At 38.3% G+C, this 15,088-nt stretch overlaps 1 protein-coding gene across 5 annotated transcripts in view; it reads right to left on the reverse strand.

The window, feature by feature from the left end:
• The window catches only part of LDAH (lipid droplet associated hydrolase), an 88,113-nt gene that overhangs the window by 51,452 nt on the left and 21,573 nt on the right, over positions 1-15,088 (reverse strand). For all 5 annotated transcript variants that reach the window (XM_074331739.1, XM_074331738.1, XM_019756685.2 and 2 more), the window contains one exon: positions 6,743-6,912. In XM_074331739.1, coding sequence (XP_074187840.1) covers positions 6,743-6,912 — 170 coding nt within the window. The remainder of the gene's footprint in view (positions 1-6,742; positions 6,913-15,088) is intronic.

Genomic DNA, 15,088 nt, shown 5'->3' on the forward strand with positions numbered 1-15,088 from the left:
TGTTAAATTCTTTCCCACTTATAGGACAAAAATGTTCTCTTGACCAGTTTCTTGTTATCATCCTGTCTTCTCCCCTTCACTGGCCAACTCCTGGGTCACTATCCATTTATCACCTAATTTCCTGCAACCTCCTCCCATTATTTCACTAAAAAATGTTCTCTTCCAGGCCTTCGATCCCATTACAAATACCCGGAGCCTTAAATTCCCTTTCTCTTTAACCTTTGTTACACTCAACTCTGTTACCTCGTTTCAGTTATCTACTGGACATAACATACCATCTCTGAACTTATGGTTTAAAACCACAATGGTTATTCTGTCTGATTCTGTGGGGTCCAGAATTCAAACAGGGATCAGCTGGATTTCTGCTCCATGTGGCATGGGCTGAGTCATTACCTTGGCTGCATTCAGCAGGGTGGAAGGTCCAAGATTTTGCTCATGTCTGGTGCATCATGATCCCCCTATGTGGCTAGCCTGGGCTTGCTCACAGCATGATGGCCTCAGGTAGCTGGACTTCTTACATGGCAGCTGACTTCCAAGAGGGAGGAAAGAGAAGCCTCCAGTACCCTGATGGCCTTGGCTTGGAAGCACCAGACCATCACTTCTACCATATCCCATCGGTGAAACCTAGTCACACGCCCAGCCCAAGTTTGAAGGGGAAGGCAATGACACTTTACCTCTTGAGAGAGGAATGACAAAGAATCTGTGGCCATCTTTAATGTACCACATATCTATACCTTTCTTGACATTTCCCTTCTCTTAGTTTCTGTGGCATATTGGCATATTCTCATCGAGGTTAATGGCTTTCGATTTTTTTTACCTTGACCCACAGAAAGATATAAATTCTACATCTAACCTAGGATATCAACACACACTCATAAAAAATGAAACAAATGTTTAAAAATACATACCTTTATTAAAATACAATACATTTTAATATTTCCTATTCTATTTTACTCTATTTTATTATATATATTTTTTCAAACGCTGTCTTATTGTTCACAAACATATGCTTTCCTTCTCTGAAGAGGATATTTGGCAGCCTCACTGATGGCAGACTTGGTCATGTAACTTCCTCTGCCCAGTGCAGTGTGAGGAGTGACAATGTCACTTCCAGGCAGAGGTTTTAGAATGCAGTGTGTGGTTCACTATTTCCTTTTTATCCTCTACCGCAAAACTGGAATATTCCAGATAGAAGTTACTCCATCAATCTGGATTCTGGAATAAGAATGCATGGAGAGACCTATATGGGGGCAGTCTACTCTCAAAAGACTTGTACCATGAACAATAAACAAATCTTTGTTGTTAAAAGCCACTGACACTGTGTTACTAGTGTCCTCAGTCTATCCTATCTTGACTGAACCACTGGTTGAAACCCACTGAAGTGATTTCAGGATCCAATAATGGACTGCAGGCAATAGTCTTGAAAATTATTATACCTTTTACCTCTTTCTCGTCTTTATCCTCTTTGACCAAATAAAGTCATTCCCCTAATGTACATCTATGACCTGTTTCTTTTCTCTCTGAACTATTTCCCTTTGCAAATCACATGCACTGTCTTATTATTTCTCACCTGGACTAGGAAACCCCCCTATCGCTCCATTGTCCACTTTATACTCTACACTCTCTCCCCATTTCATTCCTCTTTTCACTAAGAGATTAATTCACCTGATGCAGGACTGTTATCATCAGATGTCCTTCAGTGGCTCCGTGCTGCTCAGGAAACAGAGTCCAAAGCTCCTAGTCCAAACTTTCTTGTCCCTGCATTCTATCCACCTATGTTCTCATAGCCCCCTTGCTCCCTTCCTCCACACTATGCTGCGTCTACCTCAGACCACTCACTGCTCTCTCCATGTACCCAGTGATAAAAACCATGTCTCTCTTTTTATACCGTTTCCACTGCTTACACTGTATAGCAACCCCTTACCACCAACACATCAAATTCTCTGCTTGTAAATCCTGACTCACCCTTCTCTGTTCAAATACCAGCTTTTCCATGAAGCTTTTTTTTGACCTTCCCAGTTAGAAGCCACCTCTCTCTTCAAAACACTTAGAGCCTACAGTACTTCCTCATTTGCCTTCCATTTCTTATCACATAATTTAGGGACAGGATTCTGACAACAGCTATTTTGACAAATGAGTTCTCTCTTATTCTCCCCCCCTCCCCAGATTACCTCGACTGTTGAACACAACTTAGTGATGTTATCGGAATGTTTCTCACAAGCATGTCTACCTTTGCAGACATGAAGGTTCATCAGAATAGTGCACGTGCTGCACAAAGAGTCTCAATAATCTCACAGTTGGTAGAATATTTGAATTGGTATTTTTCCCTAATGTAGATGAGATGTACTCCTGAATCGACATCTGCATGATGTCACATGCTGTTCTAACCTTTTCAGTAAAGGTTCTCAGCTATACTTGTGGTATACTTTGAGTATCTAAAATCTGAGTATCTAAAAGCACCGCTGGGGATCCAAAAAGAAACGAAAGAGAAAAAGGCTCTGAATAATAACAAATCCATGTACTTAATTTTGTCAATTTTACTCTCATGTCTTCATTTAAGACCTGTTCATTCTTACTTGAGATGAAATTCTAACGTGGTTATCTGTTTTCTCTACCCACAGCAAATCAGTAGCAATGAATTATAAGTAGAAAACTATAAAATAAACAGACAAGAATTTTTTTAAAAAAGCATGATCATTTCAGATTGTATTTTACTGTAGTATAATAACACTATCAAAATGATATTTTTGAATCACTAATTCCTCTATAATTAGTATGCATGTTGAAGAAGGCAGATAAGTAAATAATATAGTATATTAGACAATTTTTATCCAACTGGATAAAATAGTCTGGTGCTTAAAGGAGTGAGTTTAAGTAATCTGGAAATTTCATTTAGAGTGAAGATATTTTTGCCAGCCAGAAAGACAAAGGAAGCTCTATGTTATTGTGCATTTTCCCCAAAGGAAGGCCAAATAATATTAAAAAATTAAGTCTTGGAGGATCTGATATCTCTGGGAGGAGAGGAAGTGTTATCATCAAACACTATATACATTTTTAGAGGAAAAAAAAGTTAAATTACTTGACGCTAACCTCATGACTTGGTGCAAAGCCCAATTAAGAATCAAGGGCTTTAAAGCCCCAACCTTGAACTTTATGCAGACTATTTCTTGGCATAATCAGATGACACACTTTAATATACAGAGGATTAATATTGAGAGAGAATATTCTCGACAGTGGGGGTAAGACTGCTACATTTTTGTTCCCATGTTACTCCCCGCCACTCTGCCCAAATTGTTAAGAACAGCATTCTGGGGTCTCTTATTCCTTGAGCTGACACATAATGAGTCACATGAGTATACTCCAGGAACATCTGTAGGCTTTGCTTTATCCAAAGGTTGAAAGAGCCATCAAATACCTTCTTAGACTCTCTTTCTACCCATAGCTAATATAACTGTACCCCACCCCTGGATTCAGACAGAGCCAAGGCTGAGTCCTGGCAGGCACTTTTCTCTCAGTTCCCATCTATAAAATGAAACATGGACTAGGTTGTCTCTAAAGCCCATCTCATTCCTAAGGTCCTATGAGTCTAACATTGTGCTTATTATTGTTAAGTCATGATAGCTACTATTTAACAGTCAATCAATTACCTATTTTCTCAGGTTTCTTTTTAAATTCTTTATTCTGGACATTACTGTCAAGATATATAAAGAATTCCTATAATTCTATGGACCGAATTTGCTTAAAGAAAAAAATTTTAATACCAGATTTTTAAAAGAGCCAATTTTTTTAGTGTATTAAAATATAGGTCAGACAATATGTCTAAAATATGCAATAAGTCTCTTTAAATGATTTTAAGACCAAAGTTTCCTATAATTAGTTACAAAAATATTGTAAAGAACTGAACCAAAATGAAACCAAATAAACCAGCTACTAAACTACACATATGTCCTTAAAATCTTATGGGAGTCAAATATTCCAGTAAAAATAACAGAAGAGATGGAAACACAAGTTTCTTATTATCACACTTCATATGTTATAAAACATAACAGCTAACTTATTTTTGGCAAAATGATTAGGGATTGCAACACTCTGGCTTACACAAACTTATTTGATTGTCAACTGCATCTTAAATGGAGCGTGTCATGCTACCTTCAGGCATGCCGGCACCGTGCCGTCTTAGAGTGGCCTAGAGACACTGAAATGTCAACACTTCAGCAGGGATCATACCACCAATACGAACGGGGCCAGGTGTTTAAAGAGGGGTGGGGGGACTTCAACAATGTAGTTAATTGAAACCAGATAAAGCTTTAGAATCATAAAAAAAAAAAAATCATACAGATGTTCACGCTCCTCCCTGGGTGACCTCTATGGACAATTTATTGCACACGTTACAATTTATTGCACACGTTATTTTCTAAAATACACCCTTTTTAAGAAAACACAGTTTCACGTGTCTCTCTGAAAACTCTATAATCACAGTATGAGTTATGTCTCCACAACACACACTAGGTTAAGCTCATGTTTTATCTTTCTTTTCCCATTTTATCACTATTCCTACAAGGGCAAGAGCACCTGAAAGCCAGGCAATAATTAGAAAGTTACAAAGCTGAAGAAGAAGTAAGAAGCTACGTTAACCTCATGAGGCATTGCCCTTCTTTCCCAAAGACATTGTGAACACAGCCTAAAAAGAGAGATGGGTGTATGTTGAAAACCTGTTTTCAAAGATGTGCAAGAGAAACAATACATTACATGCAGAATGGAGATGGAGCGAACAAAAACCCCAAAACAGATCTGTGATTAAGTTAATAAACTCTGAAGGATTCAGAAAATAATACACACACACACACACACACACACACACACACACACGGAGATTTATGATAGGAATTGGCGCATGCTATTATGGAGGCGGAAAAGTCCTACAAGGTGTCATCTGCAAGCTGGGAAGTAGGAAAGCCAGTGGTATAATTCAGTCCAGGGCCAAAGGCCTGAGTACTGGGGGTGCCATTGGTTAAGTCCTGGAGTCTGAGGCCTGAGAATGTCCAAGGGCAGAAGGTGGATGTCTTAGCTCAGGAAGAGAGAGAATTCACCCTCCCAATGAGTGTCTGTTCCATTTGGGTCCCGCAATGGATTGGATGATGCTGGACCACAAAAGTGAGGGCGGACCTTCTTTTCTCAGTCTACTGATTCGAATGCAAATCTCTGGAAATGTCCTCACAGACACACACAGAAGTGAGGCTTTACCAGCTATCTAGGTATCCCTTAGCCCAGTCAAGTTGATACATAAAATTAGCCATCACAAACAGTAACACTATTATTCTTTCAAAAATGCAAGTACTCTTTCTTTAAATGTTTTTAGAGCTTTTAAAACACCTGGAACAACTAATAGCCAAAATTACATTTCATATCAGTTTTCTACATTTTATTTGACAGGACCAAGTCACTTCCTACACTGGGAAATAAGTTATATACACACATACCTATCTATATGCTTGATTGTATGTCACCCAAGTGAAATCTAACTGTAGTAGTGGTGGGACGAGCAGCATCTGACACAGCCCTCAGTGACCCTCCCCTCTTAGTATTCATGCTGTAGTGTAAATCTGCTCCTCGTGGTATTAAAAATCATACCCAGGGAGGCTACAGTTGTACTTTTCCCAACAGCAGTTAGAAGTGTGCCAAGCTGGTGGGAAAGGAACAAATTCCTAGTAGTTCCCAGACTCCAATGAAGATATTTTATCACATGGAATGAGTAAAGTCAAACTCCTAGGAGACAGAGATTCCAAGAAGGAATCCCTTCCTATGGTGCGTTCAGATGATCAGGTTCAATAGCACCCCGCCATGCTCCCACACATGCTGTCCTTACATAGGACAGTAGTTATCTCATCTATGGCTTAGTCTGCCTCCTCCATTAGACCTCAAAGACTGTCTTATTTACTGGGATGTCCTCATCACACAGCACATAACATAGCACAGTGCCTGATGTGTAGCAGGCATTTAATATGTTTAATATGTTTGCTGAACGAAGAAATATTTATGTTGTGACTCGCATCCACCCAATGGGTTATTTTAATGGAATGTATTAGTGAAAATATGAGTTTTTGTTTTGTTTTAAAGTCTCTTATAGTGGCTTTCCTGGGCACTTTAAGTAGGTCTTTGTGCCTCCAGTGCCTCTAGCACATAGTGGCACCTAATAAGTATTTGTGAGTGAATGAATGAATGAATGAATGAATGTCACAAAAAGGCTGCTGAGCTATAGAACTAATAGGAATCCATACTTAGGACTAAATAAAGATTTAGTGTTCAATAAAGATAGCTGTTTACCTATCAATGATGATGATGATAATAGCTTTTCTTCCTTTTGAAAAGAGGCATGAAGATTTGAAGAATACTCTCCCAATAAAGACAGAGTATTGTCTAGGTCTTAGCTAGTGACTGCTCTTAAATATTCTTTTATAAAAGACAACAAGTTAAGTTATATAACTTAAGAAATCCAAATAACTTTAGATTAAACATTGGAAAATTCCTCCCTCCTTCAGCATTATTTTTTGAGACTTTATGGAAATTGCATAAACGTAAGAGTCACACTGGCCCACAGTAATATGCAGAAAAGGATAAAGGCAGCTACCAAGTATTCTTTCTCCGTTCAATTTGTTAATTAAACAAGAGACAAAAGAGCAAAGGAAAGCTGAGGGGATTTGTGCAAGCGCAACAGTCACCTTCCGAGACGAGACGTACTTACTGGGAGCTCAGGGGCGCGCTTCAGAATCTGAAGGGCAACATAGCAGCCGATTGAATGGCCGATGACCACCAGTTTCATTTCCTTTGGCACATGAGTTCTCAGGAAAGCGAGCTTGTGTTCTACTTGACCATGGAGTCCATAGATGTCCTTAATTTCTTGAGCATTTGGATCTAAAAGCAAAAATATGAACATGTTTTCACTCAATGAGTGAAAGTCAATAAATTCACGAGGAAAAATATCTTGAGAAACAGTAACAACAGTAGTAGTTACCATTTATTTAAAACCTACAATGCCCTCTTAGCTACAGTGTTAGGCACTTTATTTAAATTATATCAACCAATCCTCACAAGAATCTAGAAAGGAAGTATTATTATCTTCACTTTACAGATGAAAACCCCAAAGCTCACAGACATTAGGAGATAGACTGACAGTCACACACCTATTAAGTGGGAGGCGGAGATTCAAACCCAGGTCTCTCTGTCCTCAAAGCCCATGAACTTTCAAATATTCCATGAACTGCTTTAGATTGAAATAAGGTTCTAAAATATTATGTTTCAGATTAAAGAACATTACAATTCAAATGATGATTCAAACGAATATTTCAGAGATAGATCTGGCTTTACCTCTGGAACTGCTCTGTAGATTTCCAAGATAAACAAACTACTTGTTAATGTTTGCTGAAGTAATGAGATTAATAGAAAATTACAATGTGCTATCTAGACATTATTTTATTAACAAAAACTAGAGGTTAAAAGACTATCTATATACTTGACTATATATTTTTATGTATATATTTTTATGCCTATTATTATTTTAACATACTCTGAAAAACTCTAGGAATCATTAACTTATTCTTCATAAAATACAGTAAAACACTACATTCAATTGCATCAAAATCAGAAGAATGATAATATGGAAATGATTTATACCACTCATTCTATAGGGAAAATGTACTCCAAGTTACAATCAACTAAGTACATTTGGAAAATGATGTTTCTAAGTTGAGAACCACTTGAATAGATAGATATTAATGCAATTCACCATCTCCTAATCAACATATGGTCCTGAATATGAATGATATGGACGGTTTCCTTTTAGAACCTGAGCCTATTTTTTAGACCCATCTCTGTGAATTCACTTTACAGCTCACTTACTGATTCTGGAGTTTATTTCAAAAGGTACATACCGTATAATCTGTCCCTAAATAGTTCATAGACGAATTAAGTAATACCAGTATTTCACATTTACTTTTCATCTAGTTCAAATTGGTTCACGCAGTTATTAAAAGTTTGTCAATTTTGGATCAAAATATTATGCATCGCTTATAGCTTCAGCACACAGGTAAATCTGATAACTAGTATTTTCTTCCATTTCATATAAACTAAATTGGCTACTTCGACAAAAAACAGTGACTAATTGGCCCATGGTAATATTGAAAATATAGATATAAATACAATATACTCCCCTTGTCTTAAAGGAGTCACAGTCTAATAAGAGGAAACAGAAATAGATAAAAACACAGTTATAAAATACCAAAGTAAGAGTATCTCAAGTGTTTCCTTGAGAAAAGAACAGGGTTTTATTGGATCACAATAGAAAGGTAATGACCCTTTGGATTCATAAAGACTGTGCCTTTCTCCAAGTAACGCAAGGTAAATACCTAGGAAATCGTCTTTACTACAATGCACTTGACTATAAATACTGGGGGTGCCAAAAAAATGTATAAAAGTGGACACTTTGGTCAACATTGCTCAAGCAGTAGTTTGCCATAATCAGAAGTGTGTGGACGCTGATGGGAACCACTTTGAGCACCTCTTGTAATTGCAGAAGTCAAACATGACTTGTGTTTATCTTTTGTTATGGTATATAGTGAGTATTATAATTAATACAGTTTTCCTCTCTTAAAATGTGTACACATTTTTTGGCACCCTCTGTATATAACTTTACATATTTGAATGCAGTCACAATAGTCTAAATTTAAGAATAAATATTTAGCTATATACACATACGTATGTGTACCTACACATTGAATATAGATGCATAAGTTTGTAAATCACCTATGACCACAGAACTAATAAGTGGAAAGGTCAGCGCTTCATGAGACTTTTGTTAGGACTGAGTCTGTAGGAAGTAATGCTCTAAATCTCACACCAGCATTTTTTCAACTCTCCCATCCTGCCCCTATTATTCCTCCAAAGTCATAGCTTAATAATAACTTTGAATGAACAACTTACATGTAGAGAGTGAAAGGTTGAAAATAGCACTTCATATTTTAAAGAATGCTTTGAGCAAGATGGATATACAGTTTACACTTTAAAGTTTTAAGAACACACAAAACAATATCACATGTTCGCCATTTCATATATGTAACTAAAGATATAAAAAGAGACATGACATTTACTTTAAATTCATGATAGAACTGGAGATGGAATACAGAAGATAGAACTTTTTCTGTATTGTTTTATTTCATTTATTTTATTAACAAAAATATGCAATTATGACAGTGTTAACAATCAACAGGTAGTGAATCACAGAATCTGGACTGTTATGTATTTGTACTTTTCTATAGTTTGAAAAAATTCCTCAAAATAAAAGAACACTTTTAATTAAGAATGCTTTGACATGCTATTCCTGGCTGTGTTACATCGATTTCATGGGGAAAACCACCATCCCCTTCTTCATCCCTCCCAATGGAGTATGAAAGCTCCAAAGGACTTTACTTGGGTTCACGCTACACACCAGTGACGCATGGATGAGGACCTCTCCAATTGCTTATGCTTACTTAACTCACTGATCCAAAGGTCTCCTTTTCACGACTGTCCCCTGAGTTTACTAAGCTGATGTGAAAGTACACGCTCATAATTTCAGTCTCAACCGTCCCCAGCTTCCTAAGCATTTTGCAAGCTCCCTTTGTCTACACACTGGTGCGACTCTGTTAGCCTTCAAGGTATGCAACAGTTACAAGGGCTACCTTCCTTAGAAAACGAACGGAAACCTTTGGAAACCCCAAGAGTGTCTTATAGAATAGTTTGTGGTGATTATTCTCTAAACGGATTTGGCTAAGAATTTCAATGAGGGAAAATATGGAGGCAGGGAGAGCGAGAGAGATTGATTCAGCAAGGAGAACATACGGCAAATAATAAAAGCAAAGGACATAAAAGTGTGACGTGTAATTTTGGACACAGCTATTTGTGTGGCTGTTTCTGGGGCTGTCTGTGGCTATACGGGGAGGTGGAACAAATAAGGTGAGAAAGGAAGGTTGAGACTAGACGAGGAGGCCAGTGAACGTCACCAAGGAGTCAGGACTCCGTTGTATGAGCTGAGAAGATACCCCAGGATCGCAAAGGGAGGGGCAGCCATCTGGTCTGCGTCACAGGACATTCGTGGCAGTGCCACCCTCCCCAGTCCTGCTACACTTCCTATTTCCATCTTCCTTGAGACTAATAATTTGCCTGATTCGTAACTTCTTTCCTAGGTCTCCCTTTCGTTTTTCTGTCTCTTCCCACCTACTTAAAGACCTCCTGGTTTATTTCTCATGACTGTGAGCCCCGAGACTTGACTGACTGTCCCCACCTTGGGCTCCTCCAGCCATTCCGCTTCATCTGCATGTTCCCCTGCCAAGCACAGTCCTGACAAGAGAGAAAGCTCTACTGGGTTTGCTCGCTCTTTCAGTTTGAAGTATTGGAATGTTAGTGGTTTATTGTTTCTTTGGATAAGCATGACCCAAATTCATCATTAGTTGAAAGATTGTGTAACTTTTAGATAATGTTTTATCAGCTGAAACTAAACCACTATGATTTCCAGCTTTTATGTTATACTTTTGAAACAAATGACTTGAAATAGTTGATAATGAATCTGCCATCAAGGAAGCTGACTACATGGTAAATCAAAGCCAGAAAGAGTTTATACTTCTAATTCCTCAAATTTTCTTTTCACACTTTTTTTTTAATCACCCCCTTCTGACATTGGTGAACATCTGTTCTCCCAATTATACTCAATTTATGACGGTGATAATGTGGTGCAACGAGAATATTATTTCCAACTGTTCATAATTTAACATGTGCTAATATAAAGCAAAACATTCTTTCAACATTTGATGTGTAGTTATAGCTTATGTCCTTTCTCTCAATGATTACATATTTTTCACACCATATTTTGCACGTCAGAAAACCTGTACTTTAGAATAATAATCTTCGATGATGAATAATATATCTGTCCTTCCTATCCAAAGCAATCTACTCTAGTAGCATGCATTTGCAAACATAACTTTCAATATGTAAAACAGATGGAAGCAGGACGGTCCTGGCGGAATGGGGGTGCCAGTGAGGCCCAGAGCCCACCTGCCCCTTCACAGAAACTTTGGGATACTCAGAACGCAGATGGAAAGTCACTAACCTAAAAGTCGGCACCCCTGTTTCTATGTATACGTCTGCAGCACCACACACAACAACCTAGGAGGTTGTCAATAAAGGCTTGATGATGACGACTGGCCCTTTCAACCCCTCTAGAAACCGCAGCTTCCTTTGGCCTTGTGGTGGCCCTTTGGGCTAATGCCTCTAGATGGCACTGTTCTCATTAGGTAGCATAGGGCCCAGGCTCTAATTACTAAGTTATTAACTCAATAGTACAGAAGCAGCCCAAGCGATAAGCATGCTCAAGATCAAATTATAAACAACAAGATGTCAATTTAAGCCAAGAATTAAAGACATTTCCCAGAAATTTGGACACAACAGATACTTTCTACCGGTTTTCCTCACCAGTGTTTACTGGTGAAGATCCACGGCAGTGGTTCTGAAAATGTGGTCCCAGGATCAGCCACATCCACATGACCTAGGAACTTGTTAGAAATGCAAATACTCAGGTCCCACCTCACATGAACTGAATCAACAACTCAGAGGGTGGCACCCAGTAATTGTGTCTTAATAAATCACAGCAGGGGATTCTGAAGCGTGCTCCACTCTGAGAACCCCTGCTCTAGGGTTACCCTTCGATTGTCTATTTTCACCTTTTAAAGATGCTTTTCAGGTTCTGTTCAAATGTCTGCTTTATTGAGCCTAAAATTATCTTTGGGCATATATGAAGAAGCAACTTAAAACAATAAAAATGTGTCTTTTAAAATATTTCACAGCAAAGCAAGTATTTGCTACACATTTTATTCACTTTCAGACACATTTCAATATGATGGTTGTTGAAATAGATGTTTTTAATCAAGGCAATAAAATCTGAATATTCAGTTTCATGTCACTACTGCTCTGAAACTTGTTCACTGCTAGGTAATCAATATTTACTTGAATTTTCAAAGTATACCCTAGTCTTTTAGCAAAGCGTAAAAGGCTGTCAACTAAATTGCATTCATAGAGGGACATACACATACACGTGTAGAGAACAAAAGACACTCTGAAGGAGGCACTGGGAAGTATTTATGCAAGCATTTGCAATGAGTTGTACTGTTTCATCTACACTTCATTTACCCTGCAAAGGGTCACAGACTAGGGTATCACCTGTGTCCGTGGAAGGGCTAACATGAGAATTCGCTCAGAGAGTAACTAAACCTGAAAACGTGGTCTCATTAGCACTTTGCACTAGCCACCTGAGATGACCAACCAACAGCACTAGAGCACTCACTGAACTAAGTAACAAATGTGCTGGCTTCTTGTCTAGGTTCTGCCACTCTCTAGCAGGTTATTTAGCTCTGTGGGGCCTTACTTACTCCTTCCTTGAAAAATAAGGGTTCAAGGTGGGATTTCATGTAGACACGTTTAGCTCTAAGATTCTATAATTCTGTTTTCTTCCTTTTAAAACTCCCCCCCCCCCAGTAGTGGAATCTTTCTAACATACACAAAAGTACAAAGATTAGCATAATAAACCCCCATGTACCGATTGTCCACTTTGTACAATTATTTTTTTTCTCCAGCTTTATTGAGGTATGGTATTACAACGTGACTGCTTTTAAAAGTGTACAATGTGATGATTTAATAAACATATACTTGTACATTGTAAAATGATTACCACAATCAAGTTGACACATCATCACCGCATACAATGTAGTGTGTCTGACATTAAGCTTTTGATGGACAAGGTATCCATTTCAAAAGACATCCATCTTGAATAAACATACTGCCAGCTGCATGTCACAGCATTAGCAAAACAACCAGATAAAGAACTAGGTTACCTCCACCCATGAAGATCCCTTTCAAAAAGACTTGGGTAACCTAGATAGCTGACTACTTGAGTGACCCATTTCTCCGTTCCTCTGCCCTACTTTCAGTTCTTATACTTTAGCCAAAAAAAGAGTGAACTCTTGAAACCCTAAACACTCCACCCTCAAAGCTGATAAAGGTAAAGCCCCAGGTCCACTCTCTCACTTTCTCTTCCTCTCCCCCTCCCCCATGTAGCCTTCAGAAACTATAATAAATCTCGTTTCTCAAAGTTCTCTGATGGCTTCTTGCTGAAGTACGTCCTGCAATCTATAACTAGAACCACAAGAGCCATCCCATCCATCAGTAGGGGTGCTGGGGGTGGGGAGAGTGTCTGTGGAGCTCCCTACCAGTGATGTGTGCCCAGGTGAGAGCGCTACTGTAACAGGCTCGGGACCCAGGAACAGACACTTTCTGTTGTTGTAATGGTGAGAACACTTAAGATCTGCTGTCTTAGCAAATTTCAATTACCTAATAGAGTATTATTAACTATCACCACCATGCTGTATATTAGACCCCCAGAACTTACCTTATAACTGAGTTAGTACCTTTGACTAATGTCTTCCCATTCCCCCGACCCCCCAGCTCCTGGCAACCACAGTTCTACTCTCTGGTTCTATGAGTTTGACTTTTTTGGATTCTACATATAAATGAGATCATACAATATTAGTATTTCTGTGTCTGGCTTATTTCACTTAGCATAATATCCTCCAGGTTCATCCATGCTGTTGCAAATGGCAGGATTTCCTTCTATTTATGACTGAGTAATATTCCACTGTATATATAAATGAGAATTAAGAGGAGGGGTCAAGAGCCAGGGACTTAAGATGTTCTCAGTAAGATGACACATGAAGAGTCTCATTTATGGCTTCAGGAGGGAAAAGAACAGAGGACCAAATTCCATACTAAATACACAACCAAAGAGTATCTACTCTGTGTGCACAAGGGTGATTTTGTTTTGTGCAATAAGTACAGAAGGTGCCAAACAAATGTATACACATTTTAAGGAAGGAAAAACTATTAAAATTACACTGATGGTAACTACTTTGAGCACCTCTTGTAGTTGCAGAAGACAAACGTGACTTGTATTCATCTTTTTTAATCAGTATATATTGAGTATTACAATTTTAATACAGTTTTTTTCCTTTCTTAAAATGTGTATAGATTTTCTGGCATCCTCTGTATAATGTGGTCTTGACCCTATTCCAGTTAATAGCCAGAAAAAAAGATATGGATAAAAATAGGAATCACTTCTTTTTAATTGTTACCCACTTCTTCAAATAAAGGAATTCTTACAAATTTAGCATACCTGCAGATGTTCATAAATGTGACAAGAAATTCTACTTAGAACAGAAACTTTTCCTCTGCTACTCAACAGAATCAAGCTTCAAGGGACTGGCTTCTAAAAAACGGTCAGGTAATACTTTTGAGAATGGACCAATGGCAGATACTAAAGAACAAATATTGAGTAAAAATGTTAAGAGGTAACTTGTATGTTTTACTATTGCTCAGGTGCAATGCCATATGTACACACTGACCTATTCTTGTGATCAGATTTGTAATGTAAATATATAACATTCCATTTATAACTTTTATAGACTGTTTATATCCCCTAAAATTCCAGTTGAGCCCTTAACCCCCAATGTCATGGTATTTGGAGATGAGGCCTTTGGGAGGTAATTAAGGTTGGAGGAGGTCATGAGGGTGGGGCCCTCACGATGGGATTAGTGCCCTTATAAGAAGAGACGGCAGATAGGTTGGTAGCTCTCTCTCTGTCATGTGAGGACAGAAAGAGAAGGTGACTATCTCAATCCAGGAAGTGGGCTCTCACCAGAACCTGACCACGCTGAAACCCTGACCTTGGACTTACAGGCTGCAGACTGTGAGAAAATAAATTCCTGTTACTTAAGCTACCTCATCTATAGTTTTGTTATGGCAGTCTGAGCTGACTAATACAATGATAAAAAGTAAAATCTAAATATCAACTTATGTTTAAATTCTACTATTTATTTCTCTATTAACACATTTTATTTTTCAGAATGGTTCTAGATTTATAGAAAATGTGAGCAGATTAGTAGAGCGAGTTCCCCTGTCACCAGCCCCTTTCCCCCTCCCTACCCACACATGGTCTCCCTTAGCATCAGATGCT

Source organism: Rhinolophus sinicus, linkage group LG05 (assembly GCF_036562045.2).
Source record: "Rhinolophus sinicus isolate RSC01 linkage group LG05, ASM3656204v1, whole genome shotgun sequence".
In the NCBI taxonomy this organism is placed as follows: Eukaryota; Metazoa; Chordata; class Mammalia; order Chiroptera; family Rhinolophidae; genus Rhinolophus; species Rhinolophus sinicus.